Genomic DNA, 22,655 nt, shown 5'->3' with positions numbered 1-22,655 from the left:
AAACTCATCTTTTGCTGAAAGGACTCGATCTCAATGGGAGTGAAGGACCTCTTGCTGTCTGTTCCATATCGGGCTTCCAGAGACAGGTGCGCTTCTAAAAATCCCCACAATGCACTGCTTTGCTTTTAAAGGTTTAGTGTGCACTGTCTCATCTCACTCAACTCCAGCTATTTTGGAAAATAAACTGCTTTCATTTTGTGATTTGGCGGTTCTAACTGGAGCGATCTACTGCACAAATTCCCATAGAACTTTAATGCACATCAAACCCAGAGATTGTCCCAGACTTTAGAGGAAATAATTTTTCTTCTAAAATGAAATAAACTCCCTGAAGTTTTCTCAGCTCCTTTTTTCTGCCACAAATATCAAGATAAATACAGACGTTTATATAATTCTGATGCGGCATGTTTTTGTTTTTTTTTCTTTTTCTTCTTCTTCTTTTTCTGTTTGCGTAATAGCACTGCTGCATTGGTGTTGTTAGGCCTTTCTCTCACATTTCAGCTGAAGCCCAAAGTGGCAGCTGGGATGTCTGATTTCTGACAGTTGGCTCAAGAAAAACATGACACTGCTTATGAATGTGATTTTAAACAAACCAAAACTAAAACATTGAGAAAAATCGACTAAAGTGAACATATTAACTATTTATGTACAATGTGCTGAATTCTGAAGAATGGCCTCACTGACATTGTCATCTGAACAGTTAAAAGCAGCCAAATATAGAGCTAGGGATTTTGTATAGTATAAGATTTAAGATGCTCTTCTCCAGCCGTTTGCTCTGATAAACAGGTTTACCAAGATAGTCATTCAGCTATTAAGGATGAGGATGCTTCATAGCTTTTTTTGTTGACTTTTTTAATGACTTTGGCTAATGTATCTCTGTGTTTTTTCTGCTTACAAAGAGTAGGACAGGATTCTCCCAAAACAATCTCACACATCATCTTCACATTATTATTTTTAAAGGTGCTTTATGATGTTATCTCATCAAAAACATACCTGGAGTTGTGTTTTGTTACATTCACACATGTTTGGGTAATCCTTCATTATTAGTTTATGTATATTTCCAAAGCTCAAAATGTTCTGTTCCACCTTGTAATGTTTTCAAGTTAACAGCTACATTTATTTTTAGTTCAGTAGAGAGTGCCAATTCCAGAGCTAAAATTATCCAAATGAATTTAGTGAAGGTGCATGGAGTTTAAAAACACAGTGGATGACTTCCTTTACTGCCGCATGACATCACAAGGTGGAACAAAGGCACGGCATGTAGAGAGTAACCTAAAATTATAAAAAATAGAGTACAAAGATTCTAACAATCACAGTTTTGCATTTTAACCACCGATATATTTCACCATAAAGATACCTTTGAGAAACGCAGTCGGTTTGATACAGTAGTGCTTCAAAAGTGTGTAGAAATCTATCTTGTAGCAGTACGCTCAGTAAGAATGGTAATATGAGAATGAAGTAGAGCTGCTGTGAAGGGAATACAGTACCTGCTCAGTTCATCATCAGGTCTTTGTATATGAAGTAGGGACTTGGGGATGTGGGGATTCAGGTGTTCGCACTTTATTATCTAAGATGTGCTGCTGCAGAAGAAAGACGAGTGTTCTCTGGCACCAGCTCATGTGCTGTGATCAGACTTTGGCACACATAACTGATCCACTTACAAAGAGCTGGAGGGCTATAAATAAGTCTACAGTCAAGTTTATGTAATATAAAGTTAAAAATGTGCACCATGTGTAACTTTTCTGTAGGTTGGTTTGACATCTGCTTGTCTGCATATATGCTATTGTACACAGGATGGCATTAAACTTAGCTATCTCCATGGGGACATGAAAGTGAAGGATAACATCTTCTTTTAGCCAAGCAGGTGGTGTAGCAGGTGACTTTTACCAGAAAAGTCACAGGTTAAATTTTGCTACTACATATAGTGCAAAACTTTTTAAATGAATTTCTGACATTCATGAGTTAATATTTAGCTTTATCTTTACTTGAACTTTACTAGAACTTAATAAGTTAATGTTGCTTTCCCAGTAGTTCAAAATAATCAACAGAATGACCAGATTAATAAAGTGATATACAAAAAGTTGAAAAAGCTGAAAGAGCTCCTGGAATCTGCTGGTATAACAGCAGCAGACAAAAGGAGATGTCTGGATGGCTGTCTGATGAAACATGACTCCTGCAGCCACTCCCCTCCTGCTTCAAAACAACAAGAGAAGTCAAGGACGCGGAGATGGACCGGGCTGAGGACTCTGTTTACACAAGAAATCAGAGCAGAGAGGAGAGGGAGTCAGGATCCTATAGCTGACAATACAATTAGTCTTTTGACTTCATCTGATCATTTTAGGCTTCTCCCTCTCCTGCATTGGTTAAATGCTGGTTAAGCAGTAATTTAGTCTTAGATGAGTTATAACACAGACTTTAGTGTTTAAGTCTCTGTTTATTTAAAGGAGTGTCATGTACATTTTCTGGTGGAGGGTCTGCTGAGCAAGATATTGTTGCTTTACCTTGAATGTTCCAAAGTATGATATTAAACTTTATCTAGTTTGCTATTGCTGTTTTATTGTTAAAAATACCTTAAACAAACATTCATATAATGAGTCTCTTTATAGACCTGATCTGTATAAGCGCAATGGCCCAGCATGCTTTTCTCCATGGAAATGATTAGTTTTAATACTATACTAAGGAACAAAAGCTGGATAAAAGTTGCATAGTGCAATGAATGCACTAAAATTGTTAGTAGTAGAAGTAGAATTTAGACATAGTTTAGTCTTGGGGGTTCAGTTAAGCCAACAACAGAGTCTCTGAGCCAATGAGAGACTGTCAGTGAGACCTTGTCACCATTTGGTGCAAATCTGACAGCGCCAGGAGGCAGATTTAGAGGCCATCAGGAGCACGCAGCTCTGGGGCCTGTGGGACCAGTGGACTGTACACAAACCAGATCTGTGAGGACAAGGAGGAAGAGGAGGAGGAGGAGGAGGAAGAAGAGGATGAGGAGGAGGAGGAGAAGGAGAAGAAGGAGGAGAAGAAGGAGGAGGAGGAGGAGGAAGAGGCTGTGCTCTGTGCCAAATGTGACTCAAGAGACAAGAACCCAGAAAATAACCCAAAATAGAAATGAGTTAAAAGGATTTTATTAAAATAGTTGGTGACTCACTTTCAGCAAAGGAAATCCAATGAACCAATTCTACTTCTACCTGACTCAGTGGCATCAAGTGTTATTATTGAGGAGAAGTACCTGTTTAAAGCAGAAATCCTGTCATTCCATATCAACGCAACACATTTAAATAAACCATGCGAAAAATATAAAGTGTAAAGTTTGCCACTAATAAAATAATGCTTCAAAGTACAACTGCAAAGTTCAAATACTATCATAGGCACTATACTACTGTTATGAGATTTTTGACCATTAAAAAGATAGATAAATTTTACATGATACAAACGTTTTTATCTGATACCCATGGATAATTGCAAATCTTACTGCAAGCATTTTCTTTTATTTTAATTTTTTTCTTCAGAGAATTGCAGCCATCTGCAGAATGACTTTTTCTTCTCATATGTATTTTTTTTCCTTCCAACTTAAGTTCATTAGATGCTGCCACCATCTCATCACCTGAAAATCTACATTATAAGCAGCCGGTGATTGCATACATTCAGAGAGTGCGAGTGAATAAGTTTGTGATGATGGCTCGTGTGGGTGCTTGGGGGCTCCTTCACAGCAGACTGCTTCAGCCTCGTAAAGCCCACCTTGCATATCTCCGCACTGGGGCTATTATCTTCACAGCTCCGTGCCCTCAGTCGCTCAGACGGGGCTTGACGTGTCACCCCCTTCCCTCCCCCAAACCACTATCACCCCCTCCCCTGCCCCCACCCCCGGTTGTGTCCGCGCTGAGTCTGCAGAGGTTAACCCGGGCCCCAGTCAGCCATGAGAACAGCTAATGGATAAAGACCAAACTCAAACATGTCACAGTTTGCCAAAGTGATTCTTTCTGTGTAGCTCATTATTGTCAAACCAGTGAGGTGAGACAGATTAGAAACAAAGAGAAAGAACAGAGAGCATTATGAAACTATGTATGTCCAATTTGAAGGTACACAATTAGTCAGTCAAAGACGGAAGTAAGAGTTATGATTGACCAAGGGATGGCTGTCCACCCCTGCTTCATTTTGCATTTGAAAAAAGTTGTTCTAAAGCTGTGTAAATGCTTGAAAAAACATGTGTCAAAGGGATTGTGAAAGCTAGGAACTATTTTCATAGATCTAAATAAAATTTGGGTAACGCAGCTTTAAATAGTTCTATATTACACTGCTACAGGACCCACACAAGACAAGCAGTAGAAGATTTCACTTCTTTCATTTGGTCTTCCATGCCAAGTAGTGGTAATTTCTTGATAGCATTATTCATATGTAAATGAAGAAGGCACCGGAGTTAGTGTGTTTCAAATGGCGAAGCATGTAATTTGCATGTACAATTTCACACAGCTCCATGAGCAGGAAGATCCTCTGGTAATGCCTGAGCAGCTACAACAAATAAAGTGATTCTCGACTGGCATTTCATTATCAGTTTTAATTACAAGGACTCTGGTTAAGAATTGAAAAGGTGAAATAGGGCCAGTTCAGATCAAAGAAAGGGAAATAAAACATTGGAGGAAACTTTTTTCATTGTGATTTATTGAGGCATTCTCACTTTCTCTAATTTGATTTTGTTAACATGGCAAATTTCAAGATTTGGTGTCGACAAATTGCAAAAGTGGCTTGTTCCATGGCACTCTTGTTCATGGACATCCTGTTCAAAACACATTTTCAACAGAATTCAGAATTTTCTCTCCTCACCCCAAGTATTTTCCTTTGTTGATCAAAACATCCTTACACCTGAACATTTTGCAGTAAAGCAGTCAGGGAGATTATTGTGTGAGATCGGCACACTCCTTTCCTGCAGACAGATGTGTTGAACAAGATAGAAGGGCCAAGATGATCGAACATAAAAGAGATGGAGCTCCGTCATTAGAAAGCCTCTCAGGGCTGTGAAATGGCACCATACAAAGTTATGAAGCAAATCAGCCAACACTTGATGTTCTCCTCTCCGAGTGAGGATGGGCCCAGCTCCCTGCTCAGGCTGCATTCCCTGTGGAAACCAATGTCTGCAATCCTTTAAAGGGAATTTTCCCCACTATAAAAAGACACTTTTGCCGCACTGACAAATGTGAGACTATGAGAGGAATGCGTAGGTAGAGGGGGAAGTGTACAAGCTTTGTGTATGGTAGTGGGGCTGGTTAATCTGTGCTCATTTTGTTTAACTTTATTTAAGTGCTACTACTATTAGATAATTAGGCTTAATACTTTTCACGGTATAATAATCCAGTCAGAACTAGGGTAGTCACTAAAGTCGATGCTTGGATTTGGATAAATAAAATGTCAAAACTAGATGCTCATTTGAACAAGCATCTGTACTGAAATTCCTGCAGTTTAAAATGCTTGTGATCCATATCAGATCTAGCAGAGGACCATATGATAATAACTGAATAAATGTCTCTCATTTTGAGTTGATGAAAAACAAAGGAGTTTCTAATCATCATTATGGTTTCCTAATCCGTATCAAGTATCAGGTCTTTTTCTGGTATTGATCGATTTTGACATTTTTGTGTCATGACAGCAGTAGTCAGAAGAGTGTGAATTTCTTCTGGAGTTAATGTTTATTCACGTTAGCTGCTACAACCAATATAGCGACAGGCTGGGGCAAATTTGCTTAAAAGTTATTTGTCACAAGTCTCACATCACTTGTTATGTACTAAACAATCACGTCTGGCAAACAAACTGTATACTGTTTTCCAGGTTTGTTGACTACACACTGTGAAGTTGATGTTTTGGTGTGGTTGCAGCTCTTTTCAGAGAATGCTCAAATCCTATAAGCTTCTATTGTATCTCAAACAGCCAGACGTGCTTTTTTCTTTAATCGCAACTAGACAGTGGCTCTGTTGTATGCAACGAAGGCCTCCTGCTTTGTAGTTTAAGAGAAACAACAGAATCAATTAAACGTAGAGGGGACAGCTTACGGAGAGGTGCGAGTGGAGAATGGGAGAGGGACAGGTTCCAAAGAGGCACAGACACACGCCAAAGACAATCTGGACACATTTATAGAAGTGGTAGCCTGCTGCTCCTCCGTCTCTCCCTCAAACGAATTAAAGACGATTCAATGGGCTATTTTTGCTCCTGGTCCAGACTAAACAAGTGGGTTCAGTAAGACAAAGAGAGCAGTGATTTAAGTCATACCACAGTGAAAAGAATGAATAATATCATACGTTTTTGTTACCAGGCTATGGCCGAGGAGTGCACAGTTGCATTCTTTCTATAATTTGGCAGTTTTCTGATTCAAGAGTGTGATGATGTCATACTTCCAAATAGGGGGCAAATTTTTCCTATTGATTATATTGTACTTTGCTAAGAAATATCAGAAAGGTAAACTCCCAAGTACGGAACCTGATCATTTCTGTTACTTACTAGACTCAAGACCATGCTATAATACAACAAAAATCTGCAGTTCCCCCATCTGTATTAAATATTATTGACCTGTAGAATGCTGCGATGTCATCTGAAAGCAAGCAATAAGATGTGTATTCATTAGAGCTGTAATGGTCTAAAGATAAATGTGGTAGATTAAGGACATGTGGTGTGCAATGATTAATTGAGTAAAATGGGGTGTGGTGATGGTCAAAGCTCTAAAAATGATAAGGATCTTCTCTAAAATCATTTATGTATACAGCGAAGTATCTCCATCAGTGTCTGGTCACTCCTAAAACTCCAAATAAGTCACTCCATGCATTCTCCTTTCTGCTCTTGTGCTTATAAATCCTTACTTAATTATAAAACTAATAGAAAATTTATTCTGTGAACTGGACAGAATCTATTTTTTGTGTAGTTTTTGTTTGTTTGTTTGTTTGTTTGTTTGTTTTGTTTTTTTGTTTTTTTAGAGTGAACAGGTTTCATCATTCTTCCAAGTAGCTACTTCACTAATTTAAAAAAAAACTTGAATATTTTGTCGACTAAGGCACCATCAGCTGATTAACAGACTAAACAACTGAATGAGTACAGTCCCACACTGTCTCACAAATATTGTCTTTTCTCACGCTGAAAAGAGTGCAGTCGACATTATTTGCGTGTTGAGGGGAGAGGGGTTTGTTCTGATTAATATTTCTGCCAAGGCCAAGCTCTGTTAATGAATTGACATTAGACTTGGATCAATGTACATGCTCTGAGGGTGTGCAAAGGTACTCCTAATGAAAGGGAAACGGATTAGAGTCATAAGATCAAGGTTGCTCATGCTCCTTTCTTCTGCTTATTTGTATTCTGTTACCTCATGCTTTCTTTCTTCATGAGAAACACTGGTATGGTTGGGTTGTGCCAGGACACTTGCCTGGAATATGTATGCACTGTTATTGAGATGATACGAGAGGGCTGACCTCAGATGTCTCAGCCCTGGGTGCATAGATGTGATTGTGTTCTTCATACTTTCATGTATGAGGAGATAAACGAACACCTCTTCTTAGCAACAGGTTCAAATAAAGGTGCATTGTGTAACTTTTCTGGTGGAGCGTGTGCCATCTGATTATTGCTTTGCCTGAAATGTTTCACAGTAGTATTAAACTTCTATCTTGCAATTATTATTATTATTATCATTATTATTATTATTGCTATTATTAAAATGTGGTGTTTTATTGCTTAAAAAAATACAAACAGGGTCACATCTCCACAGATCTGATGTGTGACTTGGCTTGTTGCTGTCGCTTTTTGTTTCCATGGAGATAGATATATTTAATGCAATACTGTGGATTCTTGACCAACAATATCTCCATGGAGACTAACGAACCCTCCACCAGAAAAGTTACATAGAAATGAAGGAAAAAAGCCACACAATTGTTTCTCATTCAGATTAAATTTTTTTCTTTTTAAAAACAAATTAAAATTGTTTTTGTTGATTTTGTGAACAAAAAAGTAATTAGTGCAATTTAACACAGAAATAGCCCAATTTTCTCCTCCAAAGTCCAAACTCTTCTCCAAAGCACATGCTTTTACTAATAGGATCACTGGACTTTGGCGAATAAACATAACTGAATTCTGATCTCAAGTACAATTAGAATAACTGCCAAGCCTTAATTAAGACTTTATTCACCCAATTCTTTTGGCATAAATTAATCGATATACTATAATTTTACTCTTTCGAATGATTACTGTAGTATTCTGTTTCTCTTCTGAAGTTCTGATAGTGCAGGCACACTTTTCTCTTATGACAAACTGGTATGAAGTGCCTTTGATTTTTGTTGGCAGAAAAATCTGATCTTTGTACATAAAAGATGGCTACCTTCAAAACACATCTTCAAGATCAATGTTTGTCTTTTGAGGTCAGATTACAGTCCATGTGTGAGAGCACAGGGGAGTATCTCAGCAGCATGGGAGCAGGTTCAAATAAAGGACGCCTGATGGGGCTTGTAGTGTGTATAGATTCATGTTCAGATGTGTGCTTGCTGCAGGTTCTTTCCCTCTAATCGGCCCTGTGTACTTAGTTCAAGCAGCTTGTGAATGATTAATGGGCGACTGTAGCAGCACATGTGCCTGCAGTGACTGGGCAGGTGAGGCGTTTACTTGGTGTATTTGTGGTACATGCAGTGTTCTCCCCAGGGGCTCTTTGAGCGTGGTCTTCTCCTCCACATGTCCTCCTTGTCTCCTGGTCAGTCCACCGTCTGAGCTGATGAGTATGGTCCACCGTTGTTCCCATGCACGGCTTTTTCTGCCCGATTTCACTTTTCTCTGTGCCTCTTTGAAGCCATTAGCTTAGCCCTGCTGAAAACCAGTATGTGTATAAGCACCAAAGACTCACCTGGTATGAATAATTGATCTGTCGAATCTGGGCCAGATGAGGTTGTATGCGAGAGGTAGCAGCTGCGTGCACAGAGGAGACGCATCTTGTTTGTTTTAAGTGGAATCATGTAAGGACGACCAGGAAATGCTCTGCTGAAAAACACCACCGTTCTCTGCAGGTATATGGAGCTATACTGACCTGATGGCTTCTAACACAGGAGCCATGCATCTTTAAACCATAGTTAATCATTCATCAAAAAGCTTTTAGTAACGTGTACCATAACACAGGGCATGTAGTCTGTCTCTGTCTGTACCTATCTACTGTCAATAATAGTTCATAATTATTGATTATACTGATGCCATTCTTATCTCTTTGTTGTCTTTTTGGTAGTAGATTGGTACTTGTGTTTATACCATAATATCCAATGGAAGTCTTATATTACACAAAATGTATTCTTGTGAGCTTTAGTTATCTTAGAATGTTGTTACCTCCTCAAAAACTTTCCTGGAGTAGTGATTTGTTTCATTCACACATGTTTGGGTAAGTATTAGTCCTCATCTCCCAAACTCAAAATGCTCTGTTGCACCTTGTAATGTCATCTAGTGGTATTTTTCCAAGTTAAAAGCTACTTTTTAACTTTTGTGTAATTCCAGAGTGGAAGCCATCCAAATGATTCTAGTGAAGGTGTATATAATTTAAAAGCACGGTGGAGCACTTCCTGTATTACGTATTACTGCAGTTTCATTTTTAGAGAAAAACTCAGCCTAAATATGCAGGGTTTATGTGTTAACCATGTGCGAATGTAACAAAACACAACTCCAGGTATGTTTGCGATGAGGAAATTATAACAGCGTTGATCAGAAAACAGTGTAATACAGGCCCTTTGAAGAAGTTAATATAATTTTGATGCTAACTAGACTGTAGGACCAACCTACATGATGCAAACACATTATACACTGTGCAACGGTGACACCAAACATCAAAGTGGGATTTGTTTGTTCTATGTGCAGATCCAGTTCTTACCTATTAGCCACAATATATTTGATGTTTTGAGACACTCGAGTTAGCATACTTGAAATTTAATTGATACTATAACCATCTCTTGAAAATAATAACTCCTTAATAAAGTTCATTTGAATAGATGAATCATGGCAAACGGGGGCCTAACAAAGATAAGAGTTAGAGCTAGCAGCCCTGTGTACCATGAGAGTTAAAATAGGATGCAGATTGACATAAATTGTAGGTTACCTGAACACATTATTATACTGATCAGAAAGCCATGACACATAATTGCTCAGAAATACCAGCCTTACCTTTTCTATGACAGCTTTGAGTGTGTGTGTTGATTTTTTAACTCAATATAAAAACGCTGTTTGTTTGGTTCATTTCAGAGGGATATTGAAAAGGCCTGGAGCTGCACTGATTCAACCTCTCAGTCCAATTCTTCATGTGGCTGCCTCACACTGACACAAGTCCCATAAAACTTGTCCAGCCTAACAGAAGTGTGGGGAAACCATAAGACATGTTTTGACAATTTCGCTTGATTTAATCTCTTTGGTTTGAATGGACTGAACATCGGCGTTTCTTTCTCTGTGTCTGCTTTCTGTCACCACATCAGCCCCACTCACTGTCACTCCAAAACAGACACATAATGACAAGCCGGGTTGCTCTCTGTCATTGAAATACATGTATATGACTTAACAAGGGGCTGCAACTGGACAGGCCAAACAGACTGACAGCAGCCCGGTCGGCTGCCCAGACCAATGGACCTTACCCACCTCACCCCATCTGCTCTGGGCTGAGATGTCAGGAGAGCATGGGCATTGGCAGCTTTTGTTTTGGTATGGTTGTTTATTCAGTTATTCAGGAGTGTACCACGAACAAAGAGATGCTCAAACTCAATATCAAAGAGAGGGAGCGTTAAGAAATGTGTTGAAGGATTTTGCTTTCATAAAATGTTCTCAAATCAAAAAGGTGTTGGATAGCAATCTAAAATGCATTTCAATTTTGGAACACAGATTTGTGGTAAATGCATCAATAAAAGCTAGCCAGAGTAGATTTTTTTTTGAAAGAAAATCTTATATAATGCAGTTACAACATTTTAGGTTCCAAACTACCATAAAAACACTCACACCATATCACAATTTGTTCACAATTGTTATTATCAAATCACAATTTGTAAAGACTGTAAAATATTGAAATAATAGCATGTCCTCTGCAAAGAACAAACACCCTGTCTTTTTATGGAAAATACTAGTTGTACCTGTAGTTTAGACCTTTACAAACATATTCTGAAATGCGTTCTTGTATTAATTTATCAGTTTATAGTGCAGTCTTATCTCAAAAGTTATCGCTTCTGGAGTTGTTTACAATGCACAAAATCCTACTTTTTAAACAATTGCAAAAGAAATACTTAAATGTTGAAAGAACCAAACGATGATTTCACAGTTTGAGTTTCCCCTTACAGAGAGTCCACTGACTGATCTGTTTCTTTAATCTTTCAACACCCCTCTCCATCTCTCCAAGCTTGGGGATAGCACAGAGATTGTACAGCTCCTTTGTAGCTACTTTATTTGTACTGAGAAACTGGCACTAGCTGTAAAACAAGATCATCATTAGCCACATGCTTTACCTATGGAAACGTCAACCATATAATGACTCCTCTCTATCTCTTTAATGGGGCTATGGTGTGTGAACTATGAGGCCTTGTGTAGAATGATTCATATGAGTTTGGCAGAAGCATTAGTTTGGTTAACACAGTATAGAGCGATGCCGCCATAGGGAGCGTAATATATTTGAATCATTTGGCTTTGTGCGGTAGTGATCGATGGTGCAGTGGTGCCTGGTGCTTGATAGTGTTGCTCCCCACAGTTATTTGGCCATTGTGCCTTGGAACATTTGTTGTATTTGCGCGTAGGAGCCATATGGCCACAGAACGCTGGGAAGAGCACGTAAACAAGCAGATGAGAGTGAATCAAGTGTAATAACTAGGCGTTCATGGCTTCTAATGAAAGCTGCACTACCCAAAGTATGCTTCTGTCACCCATAGTACTCAGCCCATCAACAATACAACAATGGGTTTAGAGCACAGACATTTTACTAGCTCACATTATCAAGTTATAACATGGTGTTTTGGTCATTCATTATTTATGAACTGTGCAGAACAACTTGCATCTGAAGTAGGGATGCACTAATCCAGTACTAATATAGAATATTGACACCAGTACTGAAGAATCTGCTGCATTGGATATTGGCTTCATATAATATATATGGGCATATAAATTGATGTAATAATATTATTTACTGGTCATAGCTGACCCTGAAAGTCCCAGAATATTTGAATTTGTATTTATACAAAGATGTTGAGTAGTTATGTGAAAAATAAATATCAGCTGCATAACACATTTGGAGTAGTCTTACTATATCTGCATTGGTGTTGGTTGATATTGGGTATCAGGAAATGAAGCTATCGCTATTGGTAACTGAACTAAAAAAGCTGGTGCATCGCAAATCTGAACCGACCCAAACTTGAATCTCAGTCTGTGTGCACTGAACATTACACTTCTACATTTATATACATTTTATTCTACTGACACAATTCCTATTGTTTGTTTGTTCGAAGATGCATTGAAAAACTGTATCAAGACAAAACAATGATGAGAATAAGATAATCAGCCACAGGTGATCTATTTATATGGTATAAAGAAAACCAGCCAATAATGATGCTCCAGTTATATAAGTACATACATACATATTTGAAGATTACATAGGTTACATATGCTATATAGATCTATAGCTATAGATCTATATATCTATATATCTCTATATCTATTTATCTATATACATACATTATTTATTTATACATGTATAGTATAGTATAGTATAGTAGTATAGTATAGTATAGTATACTATATAGTATACTATAGTATAGTATAGTATAATATAAACTATGGAGGCTTATAGTGTTCAAAAAGGTATTAATGTTGAAATGTATCCATGAAGATGTTATTGCTGGAATGTTCCATGACATTTACAGTATGTATCTATTTTTTTCACAAGAATGAAAACCGTGTACCTGATGGCACCATCTTGTCTTCAGAGATGTATAGCTTCAATCCCATATTCTGCAACATTCTAAGCAACACCCTCATAGACACAAGCAAGTGGTGAAATCTCTACCAGAAAAGTTACACAGTGCCCCTTTAAGTCCTGCTTAGTGATAACAGTTACATTTGCATATCACATTTAAGTTGTGTATGATGTATTTTGATGTGATCTATCAGAAGTGTCATTCAAGCACACGCCCCTCACAGTTTATTCTCAGGCCTCCATATGGAGCAGTGCGGTGCAGGTATTTTTAGATCTCGAGAAAGAAACACTGCTGCTACTCACAGCTTTTCTCAACTTCTCTGTCGCTTGGTTCTTTTTAAGCTTTTAGTCAAACTGTACAGGTTACATCAGATTGCTCCTGTTGCTGGCTCTTTCTCAAGTATATTTATGGTTTCTTTCCACCTCAGAGTCACAAAAATAAATATAAATAGTATATTGTGCAGCTCCATGGCTCACACAAGGCAATGAAAATGGGAAAAACAATATAATTCTATGAAAAGTTTCCCAAAAGTTCAGAAATCTACATTCCATTATTAAAAAAGAGTGAGAAATAACCAAATTGCATCTAAAATTAGGATTTCTTTCAAAGTTCCTACCTCATAAATCTAATAATGTAGTCAGAAATTGGAGATATAGCCTCTGGGATCTCAGCATTTCTTGCTACTATTCCACAGCCCTTATGTGGCAGTATCACCGTGGCAACGCCAGAAAATGAGACAAAATCCATAACATTCTGCACCAAGTTGTTAGAAAAGAGTGTATCAGCAGAATCAGGGCTGGATGGTCTGAGATACTGGCAGCTTCTGGTGACTATGCAGTTTGGGCAAAAAAGGGAGGAACTTTTTTTTTGTTGACTTATTTTTTTCTTTTTTTTTTTTTTTTTGGCTTTTTACCCTCTTTCTACATTTCAGACACAGAAAACATCAAATATATGAAGCAGATATATGGAATTATGTAGCAAAGAAAAAAGTTAACTAACTCTACAAAATATTCCTCTATTACCACATGTCATCACAACACAGAACTCAACCTAAGTGTGCAGGTTTGCGTGTTAAACATGTCTGAATTAAACAAAACACAACTCCAGGTATGTTTGTGATGAGGAAATTACATTAGAACAGAGTTTAGTTTTTTATTAAATAGTGTAATATGGGCACTTTAAAGCCATATTGTGGAACATTCTTGTGGCAGTGAGTTTGTATTTGTGAGTGAGTTGACAGTAAGAAGGAAAGCTGATTCACTGTGTATTGTTAGGGAGATCAGAGTCAGAGACCAGTTAAATAAAAAGGATAAACACATTGGTGATTTCAACCATGTATTACCTCTTTTCAAAATTGCAAATAAGTAAAATTTTTATTCACGGCGACTACCCGGCCTGAATTATGACTTTTGTGTTGAATGAAAAGATAACAAGAGCACAACGATATGCAAAAATGAACCAATTAAACAGGGGGAAAATATATAGCAGATTTAATAAATGACAAGAATTCATTATGTTATTCAGTGCAATACAAAAATGTCCTTTAGGCGATTAGATGATAGATCCCTTGATAGTGTCATAGTCAACCAAATTTTTTTATTACTCGACCAATTATTTTATATGCACAGCCAAAGAAAGGAAAAAGCATGGCGTTAAACTGGAGTTTTCACTTATAAATATGCTTTACCATGTTCTCTGTATACATTTCGAGAGCTTGCATGTGTGTAGATTAGTAGGTTTCCATAACTCTAGTTCCTATATTTGGCTGGACTTTTGGCATTTTCCAGTTATTGATGGGTTTCAGATGGCATCACAGCATTCTGTAGGCCAATATTAAAGGTCCTATATTATGCAAAATTTGTTTCCCAAAGACTGGGTTGTGATCGCAAGAGATTTTTTGGGTCGCCTTGTCACAATTTGCATGTTGGTCTGCAATATACAGTTCTGATACTGATATGTGTGTTGCACTCTCCTTCTGAATGTTGAAAGAAAAAGAAATGGGCTACATTTAATGTCCAGATAGGCGACTTATGGATCCCTTTTACTGCTAGTTCAATGACTTGAGTAATACTAATTGTTCAGCGAGACACAATAACTCAGTCAACAATAAAATATCCTTATTAATGTTCAATAATGGTCAAATCCACCTTTATTTTGTGATTTACATATAATGTCTATTGACTAGGGGGGCAAAGTTTTGTGACTTTTAAAATATGGGTCCATAGAAAAAAAAAGTTTGGGAAACACTGCTTTAAACTATGCTAGAATGTCCTCAAAACAGACATGGAGTTGTCTTTTGTTTCAGTCACACACGTTTGAGTGAGCCTTTGTTATCTCCAAATCTCAAAATGCTCTTCTACCTTGTGATGTCATGCAGTGGTAGTGTTCAAATTAGCAGCTATATTTTACCTTTAGCTCAACAGTTTCAGGTCTTAAATTATCCAAATGAATCCAAATGAATACTAGTAAAGGTGTATGGCATTTAAAAACCCAGTGGAGCACTTCATGTGTTACCACATGACATCACAATTTGGAACAGAGTGTTTTCTGTTTGTGAGAAGAACTCAGCCTAAATATCTAGTGTTTGTCTGTTTAAGCATGTGTGAATGAAATAAAACATAACTCTAGATATGTTTGTGATGAGAAAACAACATAACATAGATCAGAAAATAGCGCAATATGGGCCCTTTAATACCCAGTTAAAAGGCCATTAAGGCTGCAGACTTGTCATATGTAAACACATTTGGAGTATTTAATGTCATGTTGATGCAAAAACAGCAACATAACAGCACTTGCCGAGGCAGTGAGAGGCAGGGAGTTTGTGCGTTGTAACAGTGGACAGAGTGAGCTAGCAGCACAGATGAACCCCCATTAGCACACATGTGTTATTCATGAGGGCAAATCCAGGGTGAACTTTGTTTCATTCATATTCTGTACAGACTTCGCTCATTGTCTGGGGACCCTAAGTCGTCCTTTTTTATTCATTTATTTATCTATTATCTTTTTTAAATCCCTAAGAAAGGAGGACTCGATGAATGACTTACAAGTAAAACGTGGTATTTTCTTAAACTACAATGGTAATTTTAATCAGTAAGCAGTGGGGGTAAAGTGTTGGGGTGAAAACCTTGATGAGAGAGTTAATTCACAGCCCAGCCCTGAATCAGCTGTAATAATACATCATCTTTTAGACTCTTTCAGACTGGCATATATGGCTCTGCTCGTGTCCACAATTTTTTATAAGATACAATTTGAGCTGAATGGCCTTTTTGTGGGAGCATACAATGGACGTATGACACATTAGTTTCTTATGTTTTCATTTCTCTTTCCCTTGCTTTGCGCCGGTGGCTGTATTGTGGCAAACAAAAGTGATTCAACTCTTAATGCTCATCCGTCTGGCATTGTGTACTTGCCTCAAACTCCATAAGTGTGCCTTACATGCATTGTGAATACATGCACATTCTCCTGATTACAAGTGACAGCAGCAGAGATGGAATCAGCACAGAGGTCCAATTTCACAGTTGTTTGACAGAGCACACATGCCTATGCACAGATAAGAAGTGGGTGGGGCTGTGTCTCCCCTGACACATTGTTGGCATGCATATGGAAATATATGAGTCATCTCAGCATGATCCTCAGCATCTCCTGCTCCCCTACTTAAAATATTTATCCAAGAAGACATTGTTTCTTTGAGCAACACTGTCAAGCATGATTTAGTTCAGCTCAAATAAACTGATATCCCCAAATTATATTGACTGTCTTTGCTAACTTAATAAATTAACATGTTGATGGGGGTAGTTATAAATGCAAATACTTTGAATGCTAGTGGTAGTAGATTAGGTAGTTGATTAAGGACATCTGGAATTGATCATTTATTAAGGTTCTTTTTGGATTTGTTTCTTCCTAGTAGTTCTAAGTTTGACTGTTTTGTTTTACAATGAAGAGTTTCATTTGTTGTCAATTAATCATTCAGTCAATCAGAACTTTATATATAGTGATTTTCATATAAAATTAATTTTTGGATCAAACTTCTCAGCAAAAGGTGATTTCATATGTGTCCCACATAATTAGCTAGTCTCTTTTCTCAGCGTTCCCATTCTCCACTTTTCCTTGTTATCCTTGTATTCATTTCTATGATTGTCTTTGCTACAGGCTTATGTTCTACCAAAGACATGCCTGAGTAAAGGTGGTAATGAAAATACTTTAAGACCTTAAAAAGTGTAATTATTTCAGAGCTGACCCAAGATACAATCCATGAATAATAAAATGTCCTGCTGGTAAGGCATTAGAAGGCAATATTGGATTAAAATCAGATAAAACATAAAAGAAAAATATTCAATTTGTTCCTTTTCTTGAAGGTCACCCCTATGTGAACTGACACCAAATGAAACAATCACAAAACTCACTCTGACTGTGGGCTCTGCGTCATTGCAAATGTTTTTTAAATAGCAACTACAAAATGTACTTTGTCATGTCTTGTGATTTTTGTTTTATAAATTCCACAACATCTTTATTTCCCAGAGGCGCTGCAAATGGTTGAACCCATTTGTTCAGTCAGGAGGTTGCCATTTCTGATATGTCTAGGTAACAAAAGCCAGCCGAGATAAAGATTGAAATAAATTGCCTTGCTCTGTGCTCCTCGCTTTTAGCTATTACAGTGTGGCAGACCTGAAGTAGACGCTAATGCGCTAAAAACACCGCATCCTCACATAGCTGTTAAAAATAAAGCCCTAATTCAAAGCATGCGCCGCTGTATTTTCATGTCACTTTGTACTTCGACCTCTCCCTGCTCCTTCCTCTCTGGGCTGTGCTTAAGCGTGAACAATCACATCATTTACTGGACACATTCCTCTGCAGCAGGATGCGTTTCTATTGTGGCCCGGTGTTGAGCCTTAACAAATAGGATTAGATGTGTGGTAGGGTAGGCGCTCTCCAGTTCACGCTCCATGCTGCACCTAGACATCGAGAATTACAGCTAAAGGTCAGTCAAGTCAGACACTGAACGCCACAGCTTAAGTCCCACTCGCCCCCAAAATGCTGGTAGTCTGTAATTCGTAACCCCAAAATTCCATCAGAAAAGCAGAAGGATTACAGTGAGTGTAGAAAGCAAGTGAGGTGTATTGATTGGAGGTGGTGAATCAGACCTCCACTAAGTTGTGAATAATAAATTAAAGTGCATATGAAAGGTTAGACTAGTCATTTCCCTGCTAAAACAGTTAACATTTTGAAGTTATATAATTTTGTTTCCTGGTTGGACACGGGCAGCAGATATGATATACGTAGAGAGGATTCTAAAACTTTTACCAAGCAACAGAAATGTTACCAAGCACTATAACTTGTCTAGATTACATAAAAGTTATAATTACATTCATAAAAATAAATGACAACAGATTTTTTTTAAATTAAGGTTTAAACTGCCAGAAAATATCTTCTTTGCGCTTACATTTTCCATGCATTTTAGACTAAGCTTTCCTTAACAGAGGTAGAGCGATTCCATTTTAGAACTCAGAGATATTTCCTGTATTTTTATACTTTTCTAATCAACTTTTTTTTCCACAAAATGATACTTACTACTACTGATGTAAATCTATGATAAAAACTTACCACAAGTACTATTCAACTAAACCAAGCAATAATTACAAGAACATGAAAACCTGCCATAAGTGCTTAATGAGCTGAAGTGGGCTGGAGCATATCAGATTTATCTTTCATGATGTTTGAGATGGATAGATTAGTGATGAATTTTGGATAAGTCCCTTTAAGTTTCCATTTCTGGTGTGCATGGAACCATAGCGCCAATTTCCGGCTCAACAAAGTTTAAATACACATTCCACGGCTCATTTAGTGACACGCAAAAAGACCATCACCGCTTCTACTCAACTGCAAAGACATGCCAGCTGAATCATGGATTGGAGTGTTAATAGCAAATCTCCCCAAGGTGCTTGAATATTGGAAATCATAATTTTGTAGAAAAGCTGCGTATGCCTGGCATGACTAAAATGTAGCACAAAGGATTTCATCAGCCTCATAGAAACATCTTGTGACTTCTTGAAGCAGGTGTTATTGTTTGCTCAATTCAATAAACATGTGGTGGATTCTGACTGCAAATAGTGACACTGAAATATGCGGTGAATGAAGCAAGCGGAAATTAAACTTGTAGGACAGAAAAAAGTTACTGAAAGTTACATTGAAAGACATAGCAGGTTGCTGATCATATTTTTGTAATAAAAAACATTATTTCTCATTAGTAGCATGTGAGCATGCATCCGAAGCCATTTTTATTCCTATTTTTTTTTTTATCCTATTTTGATTCAAGACAGCATGGTTCAAGTTCCTAGTGGCAGAGCAAAATGCATTTAGATCAAAAGTATACAAAACTCACCAACTGTGCTGTGTGTTTTTCTGTTTCTCAGTTTGACATTTTTACAAACCACGGGTGAAGAGTGGAGCGTAAGTAAGACTCACCTGTCCGTTTTTGTGCTTGCAGGCTGTGGGCTGGAGTTCCTGCTGGTTTTGTGTGGGCTCGACTTCTCCTGGTCTTGCCCCCGAAACTGCATCTGCTACACCACCCCCAGCACCGTCTCCTGCCAGGCACACAATTTCCTGACGGTCCCTGCAGGCATCCCTCCGGACAGTGAACGCATCTTTCTGCAAAACAATAAAATCCAGAGTTTAGGCCCTAAACTCTTCAGCACTAACACTGTAACTCTTTGGATTTACTCGAACAACATCACACACATCGCGCCATCCACTTTCCACGGCTTCACCCTGCTGGAGGAGCTGGACCTGGGGGACAACAGGCACCTGCGCTCCCTGGCCGAGGACACCTTCCACGGGCTGAGTCGGCTCAACGCGCTGCACTTGTACCGCTGTGGGCTCAGCTCTCTCCCCAGTAACATTTTCCAAGGCCTCAGAAACTTGCAGTATCTGTATTTGCAGGTATGGGGTTTTTGAAACTTTCAACACAGTACACAGCAGTTTACAGTAGAAACATGTATTCGATGCTGCCACACAACTGCAGAAAATAGACATGTAATACATCATTCTAACCTCCTGCTGACTTTTAGACTTTTGGAGCTTTTTTATATTGCTGTTAGCACTTTGGAAACTACCCTGTTTATAAAATGTGCTTTACAAATAAACCTAGATTGGATTATGTCACTTCATGACAAATTCCAAATTTTAATGTGTCCCTTTTGGATAACTATCAACTATAATGTAAGAATAGATTTAACAGCTCATGAGGGCGTTATATTACTGTAATTATGCCCCCCATGGAATCCTACTTCATCATGTCAATCGAAGGCACAAAAAGATCTTGTACAAATGGAAACTGAATGTCATAAAAAATACAAAAAATACCAATATGTAATAATGATGTTTGCTTAAAGGCACTAAAGGAGTTTTATTATCTTAAAAACATGAAAAACATTGTTAATTTACACTGTGATGAGTTTATGTATCCAACTACTGCAGTAAAGCTAACATCAACTAGCATGCTAACATGCACTCCCTGATAATCAGACAAACAAAATTATTTATAATTACTCGCAGACAGCCAATACCACATAGCAGACATATTTTGATTTCAAGAGCTGCTTATACAATATATCTGTACTGAGGCAAGTTTGTGTGGGGCAAATTTTGATGCATGGGAAAATAACAGGTATAGGACCTTTAATTTGCTACAATGAAAACTCACCATATTGATTCCCAAGTGTAATAAGATACAGCCCAATCATAATTCACATTATTTCTGAGTCAGCACAGCACAGCACATATTAGTTTCTTAATGCGTTCTAACCTTACCACTCTGTGTACTTCTGTCTCCCACCTTAGGATAACCACTTAAACTCCCTCCCTGATGATACGTTCAGGGACCTCCACAACCTGAGCCATCTGTTCCTCCATGGGAATCATCTGTGGAGCCTAAACCAGAACACCTTCAGGGGTCTGCGGGCTCTGGACCGTCTGCTCCTGCACCAAAACCAGATTGAGTGGGTAGACCGCTTGGCCTTTCACGACTTAAAACGCCTCACCACCCTCTACCTGTTCAACAACTCCCTGGTACAGCTATCTGGACAGTGCTTGGACATGCTTCCCGGCCTGGAATATCTTCGGCTTAATGACAACCCCTGGTCATGTGACTGCAAGGCTGTGTCCCTATGGGAATGGCTAAAACGTTTTCGGGGCTCCACATCCACTGTAGGTTGCCAGACGCCATCAAACATGATTGGAAAAGATTTAAAAGAACTTCGCAAAGAGGATTTTCCCAACTGTTCTCCATCCGAGTCCAGAGCCCAGACTAATAATATGTCTGGAACGGTCAACCCATCCATGAATCGTGGAGTTGTGGGCCACTCTGGGAATAACGGGCATTCACCCCGACCAGGACGCACGCGAAACTGCACCAAACCTCGCAGTCGGGTGAGCAAGGGGAAGGGAGACAACGAAGTGCACCATTCCAAGGAGGTCATGGCCGACAAGGATGATTCTTCAGATATGACAGAAGGAGGAAAACATGATCACACGCTTCCAGATGGAACTGTAACACGGAGGAAGCAAAAGTGCACCCCTCGGACCACTGTACGGCCTCCTAGCGGGGTTCTGCAAGCCAACAATAGGGCGACCTTATCCCAGTCAATACTATATGTCTACGCCCTTTCAGTTGCTTTGGTAACAACAAGCACTGACTTTGTTCGCTGACCTTCAAAGGGTTTGGGAACTCAGCTCTCACACACACAGTCAGACCCTGCGCTACGGCTCCGGCATACAGGCTTGCGTAACTTCTGTGTGTGTGTGTGGTTATGTGTGTAAATGTCCTGTAGGGGGCGATGAACAAAAAGAAGATTCACAGCACAATGTAAGGGACTAGGGAAGTTCGAGAACAAGCTTGCACTGCCACTAAGCCAGAATGATTCAACATCCATCTTTGTCATACTCTATAAAGAATTGGAAAAATGTGGTTAAAGTGAATGGGGCGAGGGATAGGAGAATAAGTCCCACAATAGACAGTGACGGATTGAAAGTTAAAAGCTAGTTGCCTTTTTGTTGTGTTTTTACTTGGTTTTGTCCATATTTGTTTGAGACTATCAACTCAGAATGCCAAGTCATATCAGGAAAATGTGGCAGCAATGTCAATGCAACACAAATTTTCATACACACGAATTTTGACATACGAATGTGTCCAGTACAAAGGAGGGTTAATGTTGTTGTTCTTTTTTTTAGAGTTTTGTGTCAACTATAATTGCCATATAACTCAGCTTTCTGCATTATTGTGTTCATTTCCATTTCTTATTATGTGCATCTTGATAATAAGCTGCTAATTGTTCCGCCATGACAGCACTGACATTTTCATTTGCTCTGAAAAATAAAAAAAAACGTCTCTGGGAATACAAGCTGTGAACATCAAAGAATCTGTCTATATCTTGTGTCAGATGTTGTTTGATTTTTAAGACAATAAATGGACCTAAACGTGGATGCTGTACGCCACTGCAGGGTGCAATTGGAGCCTTAGTGGTCCCAAGGGTGCAGATTGGGCTCTTTTGACAGTGAGGTTGTGCTGGACAGACCCCACTGCAATTTGGGGCATCCCTTCCTCTGAGAAGAACCCAAAAGAACAATGTGTTAAAAAGACTTGTGAGATCAATAAAACATTACAGATATGACTGGAGTGTGGGGACTCCTGCTGGGACTACTGAGAATAACCCTCTTTATAAAAATGATGCG

At 38.6% G+C, this 22,655-nt stretch overlaps 1 protein-coding gene across 1 annotated transcript in view; it reads left to right on the top strand.

The window, feature by feature from the left end:
• Positions 1 to 22,252, top strand: part of rtn4rl1b (reticulon 4 receptor-like 1b) — a 139,237-nt gene extending 116,985 nt beyond the window's left edge. The window contains exons 2-3 of the mRNA XM_055147695.1: positions 19,414 to 19,865; positions 20,766 to 22,252. Of these exons, the coding sequence (XP_055003670.1) occupies positions 19,414 to 19,865; positions 20,766 to 21,632 (1,319 nt within the window). The 3' untranslated portion in view covers positions 21,633 to 22,252. The remainder of the gene's footprint in view (positions 1 to 19,413; positions 19,866 to 20,765) is intronic.
• The last annotated feature ends 403 nt before the right edge of the window (positions 22,253 to 22,655 follow it).

This window comes from Boleophthalmus pectinirostris, unplaced genomic scaffold (assembly GCF_026225935.1).
Source record: "Boleophthalmus pectinirostris isolate CB_2022bp ecotype Guang Dong unplaced genomic scaffold, ASM2622593v1 HiC_scaffold_9, whole genome shotgun sequence".
NCBI classification, from domain to species: domain Eukaryota; kingdom Metazoa; phylum Chordata; class Actinopteri; order Gobiiformes; family Gobiidae; genus Boleophthalmus; species Boleophthalmus pectinirostris.
The sequence above is the reverse complement of the archived record's forward strand: the minus strand, read 5'-3'. Positions and strand labels throughout refer to the sequence as shown.